This window comes from Apus apus, chromosome 8, assembly GCF_020740795.1.
Source record: "Apus apus isolate bApuApu2 chromosome 8, bApuApu2.pri.cur, whole genome shotgun sequence".
Classification (NCBI taxonomy): Eukaryota; Metazoa; Chordata; class Aves; order Apodiformes; family Apodidae; genus Apus; species Apus apus.
Genome location: NC_067289.1, coordinates 6,129,308 through 6,137,549, shown reverse-complemented (window position 1 = coordinate 6,137,549; position 8,242 = coordinate 6,129,308). Strand labels below are relative to the sequence as shown.

At 63.7% G+C, this 8,242-nt stretch overlaps 1 protein-coding gene across 1 annotated transcript; it reads left to right on the top strand.

Annotated features, from left to right (window-relative positions):
- The first annotated feature begins 3,852 nt into the window (after positions 1 to 3,852).
- Positions 3,853 to 5,928, top strand: FOXL2 (forkhead box L2). The gene has a single exon (XM_051626266.1). It carries the CDS (start codon positions 3,882 to 3,884, stop codon positions 4,797 to 4,799), a length of 918 nt encoding a protein of 305 aa, XP_051482226.1. The 5' UTR covers positions 3,853 to 3,881; the 3' UTR covers positions 4,800 to 5,928.
- Positions 5,929 to 8,242: the final 2,314 nt, after the last annotated feature.

The window sequence follows — 8,242 nt, the reverse complement described above, 5'->3', positions numbered from 1 at the left end:
GGTGTTTCCTTACGGCGTCACTAGCCGTGTGTCTGTACCCGGGAGCTGAGTTGCGGCATGCCACCCGGAGCGGAGCAGAAGCCGCAGGACACACAAAGGGGCTGTGTCGCTTGTCCCCATGTGGGTCTTGGAGAGGGAGGAGGGAGTCCTGCCCCGGTGGCTGCCGGCGGCAGCTTGGCCGAGCGGGACGCTTCGGGCTAGGGGCGTCCCGACGCTCCCCGGCAGAGACAGCTTTTCTCTCCAAAAGGAACAGCACGTTTGGGAGACGAAACCTGCCACATTTTCAAGCAAACCGATTCTAAACCTTCCAGGTAGAAATCGGTTCTGCTGCCTGCACGGGGGTAAGTAGGAAAAAAAACACCAAAAAAAACCCCAACATTCAGACTACTGGAGTCTTATCAGCGCTGCAGCCGGAGGCATGGCTGTCGTGGGAAGCAGTGTCCGGGCTGGGGGGACACGGCGTGGGGGCGGCGCCCTGCCCCGTGTCCCCGCCGCGCTCCCCTGTGGCCTCGGCGGAGCCCCCCGTCGCTTGCTGTGCCTTGCCCCGCACCGCCGTTCTCTCCGCGGCTATGGGGTCAGCCGGCTTCCCAGCCGGAATGCCGGACTTGGGGCCGCGGCGGAGGGTCCTACGCTCTGTTTAGGAAGGGGGACCTGGCCCGGCTCGGTACCGGAGAAGCAGGGCTAAGCCCTGATGTGCTGCCCCTCCCGGGGCGCTTCTTAACGGGTTTGCACGGCCGCGGTTGAGTCCCGCTTTGCCCGCCTCCTTCCCCGCTTCCCTGCACTGGGAAAAGGCTGGGGCCGGGGCTGTTCTGCCCTAGTGTGGAGAGCGGGGAGCCCATTCCCCTCCGCCCCTCAGCGTCCAGCGGTGGGATCTGCCCCTCGCCGCAGCGACCCGAGGGCCGGGCACCGGCGCTGTGAGCCCCCTCCTGCTTCCTCTACCCCCGGGGACGACTGCAGGCCCGGTGCAGGAGCAGTTTCGCTGGTTCCTTCTGCCCTCCCTTTGTCCGGATTTATTAGACTCCTGCCCTGTCCCGGGAGCGGCGGCCTGCGGGGCCCCGCGCACCGGCATCGGCGCGCAGCCACCGTCCGGTCGGGCCGCTCCTCGGATCCCCCGCTTCTTCACCGGGGACCTCTCTTCCCGTCCCTGTTACTTACATTCCTCTCGCTGCGACATTTCTGTGAGTGCACTCCGCTTAACTGCAACTACAGTGTCTAGACTCAGCTGTAGTGGCGGGCTCCTACGTTTTCAGGTGGCTCTTTAATGTCCCAAGAAGGGTTTAATTAGCATCGGGGAGAGGGGAGAGCCCGTCAGTGCCTGCCTGCCCTGTTGTCAAACGGTCAAGTAGCCGCACACGGGGCTGCGCGCTCACCTTTGCCGCTGCTCGGCCCGATCGCCGCTCCCAGCGCTGGGCTGAGCTTCTGCCCTGGTGCTCATCCGAAATCCCCTTTCGTGCGGCTGTCAAAAAACCCCAAACTAGCCCCTCAGATGTCAAATGTCTTCTGCGAGCGAGCCCTGGTAAAGGGCTGCGCGTCTGGTTTAGGAGTGAAAAGGCAGGAATCTGCCATTTGGCGGAGGTGATGACACACGCAGCAGTGCTGTTACACCTGCACCGGGCCTCGCCGCGGAAATGCCTGAGAGGGAGCGCCGAGAGAGAGCAGCATGGGTGGCCAGCAGAAAGAAGCTGGCTCGGCCCTGGGGAGCCCGGCCGCCCCGGCCCCGGGAGCGCCGCCTCGGCGGGGCACAGCTGGCTCCGGCTGCCCCACCGCCCCGCGCGAGAGAGCTGCTGGGGCCGGCTGTGGAGGGGAACCCTTGGTAGAAGCTTTCCTGCCGGCCTCAGCCCTCCGCGGTTTCGCTTGTGTGCGTTAGGGGAGTGCTTAAGGGGAGGCGTGCGCTGTTCCGCGGCTGTGTGCGGAAATATAGGGGCCTCGTTGGTGTGACCGAATTTACGCAGTCCAGGTTTTAGGGCATGCCTTTCACCGCCGATGGGCGATGAGGAATTCGTTATATGGCTACAGGCGAAGATGCAGAAACGTATTTAAACCGAGAAATAAAATAAAAATAATCTATCCTCGATGGGTTATTTTATTTCTCGGTTAAAATACGTTTATACATCTTCGACTGCCTTCACGCACAAACAGCCTCTCCTGAGGAGGGGAAGCAGGAACACCTTGTGCCCTTGGCCAGGCAAGAGGGACTGAGTTAGATGCGGGAGATGTCGAAGCCCACGGGTAGCCCGACTGCAGAGGCCGGCTGCACCGGGCACGCTGAGAGAAGCCAGCCCTCCAGCTTGCATTTGGTTGCGAAAACTGATGTAGCACGTTGAATGCGCGGGGCGGGGAATAGCGCTTGTGCAGCGGTTCACGTTCAAGAACGGCAGAAACGAGTCTTACGGCCGTGACCTGCTGGCCCGCCACTCGACGGGCCCCGAGGTGTACGTGGAGCCCCTCCGAGGGCCGCTTCTGGGCAGTCCGAAGGGAAACACCGAGTTGTACTTGAATACGGGAGGGGAGGTGAAGTCCGTGCAGGCAGATCACCGGAGCAGAGCCGTACAGGCAGCAGCGGGCTCACCGCGGCACCGGGCCCCGAGGGCCGGGCGGGGGCGGCTGCTGGGGAGCGCAGGTGGCCCCGGCCCTGCGGAGCTCGGCCCGGCTCCTGCGGTTGCCGGCGGCCGCGTTGTCCGGTGGGCAGGTGGGGTTCAGGGGGACAAACGGGGCCAGTTCGCCCCGCTTGTCGGGATTGGGCCGAAGGCTCCGTTAGAAATCAGTGCACGGCATCCCCTGGCCGCTTGCTCACCTCTTTACCCGTGGTTGGAGCAGCCCAGTGTTTGTGATTTATTATTACACGACAGCTCATGTGCTCGGGCCAGCTGAGGTTGCCTTTCAGCGGCTCGGGGAGGCTCTACCTGGAGGCAGAAAAGGGGAAGGAGACGGGGAATGTTGGTGCTCCAGGAACTGTGTGAAATAAGCCGGAACCCTCCAGGGGAACGAGCAGGAAAGTTGCCTGGTGTGTCATTCCCGGCCTCGCCACCCTGCCCCGGCCCTCGGGGCCGCTTTCAGCCCAGCAAGCGCGTTGGGTGCCTGCGCGTACTTTGCGGGGAGGGAGAAGGAGCGACGCGACACCTCTTGCTCTCTGCCTCCTGCAAATAAGGGCTGCAAGAACCGACTTGCAGGGAGCGGCAACAGCCTCCTTGTGCTCCCCGGGCGCGATCGGTTGGCGGGGCCCAGGGCCAAGACATATAAACGCAGCCGCGTGTGCGGCTGGACGTGTGACAGCGCCGGGCAGGGGCGAGCGCCTCGGCTGCGGGCACACCCCCTCGCACCCACCGCCTCCAGCGCGGCCCCTGCCCGGGCGGGAGGGTAGCGCAGCTCTACGGGCCCCGCCGAGCTCCCCGGGCGGGCGGCGGGGCCTCGCTTAGCACCCCCCGGACGTATGTGTCCCCCCCCGCCCCCGGCGGCGCGGCCGAGCCGGGGCGGTTCCGCGCCGCTCCGCGGGGCCACGTCGGGCCGCGTGTGCGCGGAGCTGAGCGCGGCGCCGTGACTGCGGGGTGAACTCGGCCGTGCCCAGCGGCTCGGCGGCGATAGGGGAGCGGGATCCTGACGAAAGCGGAACTCGGCCGGGCCCATACAAATCAGAAAAGAGCCCGGCCGCCGCGGCAGAGGGGAGCGGAGCCCGCGGGGGCAGGGACGCCGCCGCCGCCGCGCTGCACGGACCAGCGGCGCCGCGAGAGGCGCCTCCCGATCTCCATCCCGGTCCCGGCTTCGATCCCGGTCTCGGCGAGTCCGCGGCGGGACGGCCGCCAGCACCGGACTCGGCACACGTCGCACCGGGCAGCGCTCCGCATCGTGCGGCGTTGCGCCGCGGGCTGCGGACGCGGGGCACCATGATGAGCAGCTACCCGGACGGCGAGGGGGACACAGTGGCATTGCTGGCTCATGACACCAGCGGCAGCAAGGAGCCAGAGCGGGGCAAGGAGGAGCTGAGCGCCGACAAGGGCCCCGAAAAGCCGGACCCCTCGCAGAAGCCCCCGTACTCCTACGTGGCCCTTATCGCCATGGCCATCCGGGAGAGCGCGGAGAAGAGGCTCACGCTGTCCGGGATCTACCAGTACATCATCAGCAAGTTCCCTTTCTACGAGAAGAACAAGAAGGGCTGGCAGAACAGCATCCGCCACAACCTCAGCCTCAATGAGTGCTTCATCAAGGTGCCCCGGGAGGGGGGCGGCGAGCGCAAGGGCAACTACTGGACCCTGGACCCGGCCTGCGAGGACATGTTCGAGAAGGGCAACTACCGCAGGAGACGAAGGATGAAGCGGCCCTTCCGGCCGCCCCCAACCCACTTCCAGCCCGGCAAGACCCTCTTCAGCCCCGACACCTACGGCTACCTCTCCCCGCCCAAGTACTTGCAGTCCACCTTCATGAACAATTCGTGGCCGCTGGCGCAGCCCCCCGCGCCCATGCCCTACGCCTCCTGCCAGATGTCTGGCGGGAACGTGAGCCCCGTCAATGTGAAAGGACTCTCGGGCCCGGCCTCCTACAGCCCCTACTCGCGGGTGCAGAGCATGGCGCTGCCCAGCATGGTGAACTCCTACAACGGCATGGGCCACCACCACCACCCGCACGCCCACCACCCCCAGCAGCTCAGCCCGGCCAGCCCCGCGCCACCCGCGGCCCCGGCCGCGAACGGAGCCGGCCTCCAGTTCGCCTGCGCCCGCCAGCCCGCCGAGCTGTCCATGATGCACTGTTCCTACTGGGAGCACGACAGCAAACACAGCGCCCTGCACTCCCGCATAGACATCTAAGGGAGGCTCCGGCCGGCCGCCGCTGCAGAAATGCCTTTGCCCGGGCCCCGCTGCCCCTCTCCGATCCCGCCGCGTTCTCCGTCGCTCTCTGTGTCTCTCCTTCTCTCTAGCTGCGGACTTCCCGCTCTCTGTGTGCAAACTGTTGCGGTGGGAAAATAGTAGCCCAGCTCCGTATGTATTGTAAGTGTAGGAGCCGTCCTACGAGGAGCAGAAAGCAGTGTGTAAGTGCGGGAGCTTCCACAGCGGGGCTGCGCCGGGCCGGCTAGCTTGGATTTACCGTTCGTTTCTCTGTTGGTGTGTGTGTGGTTGTGAGGGGGCCGGGCGGGGAGCATGTAATTAAAAATAGGGTGTTCAGCCCTCAAAATTCTGCTCCGCTATAATTCGGCCGTAATCTTTTCGGACTCACCGTTGGAGAGAGTAAAGCGGAGCTTGTAAATAGCGGAGGCATTTCCACGCGTGGCAGTGCGGGGCTGTCGGGGCCTAGACACTGCCGTGTGCCCGCGGTGCTCGTCCTCCTCCTCCTCTTCGTCTTTTTTTTCTTCTTTCTCGGTCTGCAAAGCACTGCGCTTCTTCTGAGCTGTGGCTTTCCGTCAAAATAGTACTTACGTGGGAACTGCTGTAACAGCAGGAGATGTGCGATATTGCTGGTTTATTAGAAACCAACAAACAAAACCTGCCAGGGTCACTCGTTAAACGTTTCGGCAGCGATAAATATATTTTTTAAAGGAGACAATGTCCTCTGAGGTCTTAAAAGTAATTTTATACAGGTCTAAAAAAAATTTTTGATGTTATTAAAAAAAAAAAAAGACGGTTTCCTATAAATTGGAATATTTTCCGTGTGCATATTATTATTAATAATGAAAGTTTAAACTATCTTCGTTTTTTTGACCCCGAACCTGGCCCAAAATTGATTATTCGGTAGGTTCTGCTTTTGAATGCTTGCCCTTTTTCTTAAAAAGTTTTGATTCTTCAATTTTATATAGATTAATGTGAAAAAAAAAATAGCGTTTATAATACAGGGGCCAGTTCATAGCGATTTTATAAATGTTTATGTAAGCTGATAGATGCTGTGGCTTAGTACCAGTTTGGGACCAACTTTTCTAGAGTGAAATAGCACTTTTATTGTACTTTCTAGCATTGTAAAGTCTCCAATAAAACGCCTTTCCTTCTTTCCACATCGTTTTATTTCTGTCCGCTCCTCCGTGCTCGGGATCGAGAATCGGCAGCGGAGAACAGGGCGGGCGCCGTGGGCCGGGGACGCTCCGCTCTGTCCGGCCGGTTCCCGGCGGCGGGCACCGCTCCCGACCCCGCGCCCCGGCAGCGGCTTTGCAGCGCGCTCCACAGCCGCGTACTGCCTGCTCGGCTGCCTTAAATACGTGGGCTGTGCTTGGACAGTGTCTCGGTTCTGTCTCGCAGCCGTGGCGGACTACGCACCGGCGGGAGAGGTCCGGCGGGGCCGCGCCGACCGGCGCCCGGTGCTGTCTCGGCGGCCGCCGAGGAGATGCGGCGACCGATCCGCTGGCGCGGCGGGCGGGCGGGCCCGGCAGCGGCCGCGCTCCCGGACGCCGGCAGCCACAAGCACCTCGCTCGCGGGCCCGGCTCTCCCGGGGCTCCTGGAGAAAGAGCCCTGTGGGCAGTGCGGGGGGCTGTTGCCGCCGTACACCCCGGCTCTGCTTTCATTTCTTCCGCGCCTGCCCGAGGCCGCGGCCCTGGCCGGCACAGCGGTGCCCGTGCTGTGCTGGGAACCGCCGAGGGTCTCACTTTCCCCGCCGGGCCGCTGGCTCTGGCAGCGGAGCCCCGAGGCCTGGGCCTCGCTTCAAAGCCCGCCTGCGCTCGCAGGCAGCGGCCCCTGAGCGGACGCCGGTGGGCTCAGATGGGTACGGAGGCGGCGAGGTGACCCCCGCCCGGAGCCGGTCCCAGGGCACGGCGGGTCCCCTTAGACGCCAGCTGGGGCCAGGCCTGTTGTTCTGCGTGCGGGAGTGGGGATGCGGGTGTTCTGCTTGTTCCGGGTTGCGCGGGCAGCCTGCTCCCCCGTAGAGGGGGTACCAGTAGCAAAACTCTGTACCGGGGATCAGCATTACCCTCCTGCTACTGGGGACCTGCGGCAGGGCCCACGAAAGACCTGCTGGGTGCAGAATGGGCCTTGCCTGACACTCTCCCTGCCTACCAGGGCCTACAGTGTTCTCCCCGCAAGGAAGGAAGCAGCAGCCTCCAGCTCGGTCGCAGAAATCAGTGGGGGGACACGGGGACCGGCGTCCTCTACCGCAACGCGGCGCAGCGGGCACGGCCAGGGGAGAAGGGCTCCAGGGCCACCCACAGGGCCAGCCTGGCCTCTCTGTGGGCTGGAGCCCTTGCTGTGCCCTCTGCCCCTGGTCCCCAGGCCCTGGCCCGAACGGGAGGGCTTTGGGACCTGTGAGGCGGCCGTGGGGCTCTGCTCCTGGGCAGGCAGAGACGGGGAGCTGCGGAAAAAAGAGGTCACTGCGTGGCCCCAGTGTCAGGGCCGCTTCGCGCTGTGTGCAGGGCCGAGTGGCTGCCCTGGGGGCTGGGAGAAAAGAAGTGAGCCCAGAGCTTATACGAAAACCGATGAAAAGGAAAGCGGAAGGATGGTTCAGGCGGTGAGCGGCCCAGAAGCTGCCAGCATACATGGGACACGGCCCGACTCACGCCTTTGCTACCTCTGGCTCTGCTGGCCGCTGCCAGAGCGGTCCTCTCTGACGTCCCCGGCGCCCGCAGGTGGCAGTTGACTGTAGAGGGGACATGTGGCATCATTCACAGACCCCCAGGAGCGGTGGGCGAGCATTTGACCGCTGCTCCGTCATAGGCTGCCTCTGGACAAGGGCCTCTCTGCCCAAAAGAGCACAGTGCGGGAGGGTGGAGCTGCTTGGGGGCAGACAGAGGTGCCTTCGGGGTCCCCGACCTGCCTTCACCCTCCGGGGGTTCTCTACTGGGGTTCCCCGGGGCCTGAGCCGGCCAGGGGAGAGATGCGGGCGGGCAGGACTTGGGGAGGCCGCTCACCATGCCAGGCTGGGGGGTCTAGCCGTCTGCCAGGCTCCTTGTACCCGGCCGGGGCTCTGCTCACCTGCACCCCGACCACTCCTCCCCCCGCCCCCCGCCGCTCCCTGCAACAGCGCGTCCCCTAGTCAGCCGCTGCCGCCGTCGTGCCTGTAGGATGTTTTCACGATCGTTTTCTGTATTTTATAAACAGAAGCTGCACTGAATGTAAACTCGCGTGTTTTATTAAACAGCCACTGAATCCTGGCCACGGCTGCTAACCCTTCCCTCCACCCTGCCCTCAGAACCGCCCGAGCAGCCCCAATATGGACCATTGCCCTTCCCAGGCCCGATGGGACGGAGCTGACGTGGCTCCGGGGTCTGCTTCCAGCCCGACCGTGCCCCCGGCATCGCCGCGTTGCTCTACCCTTAGACCTTCACAGAGGGGACGG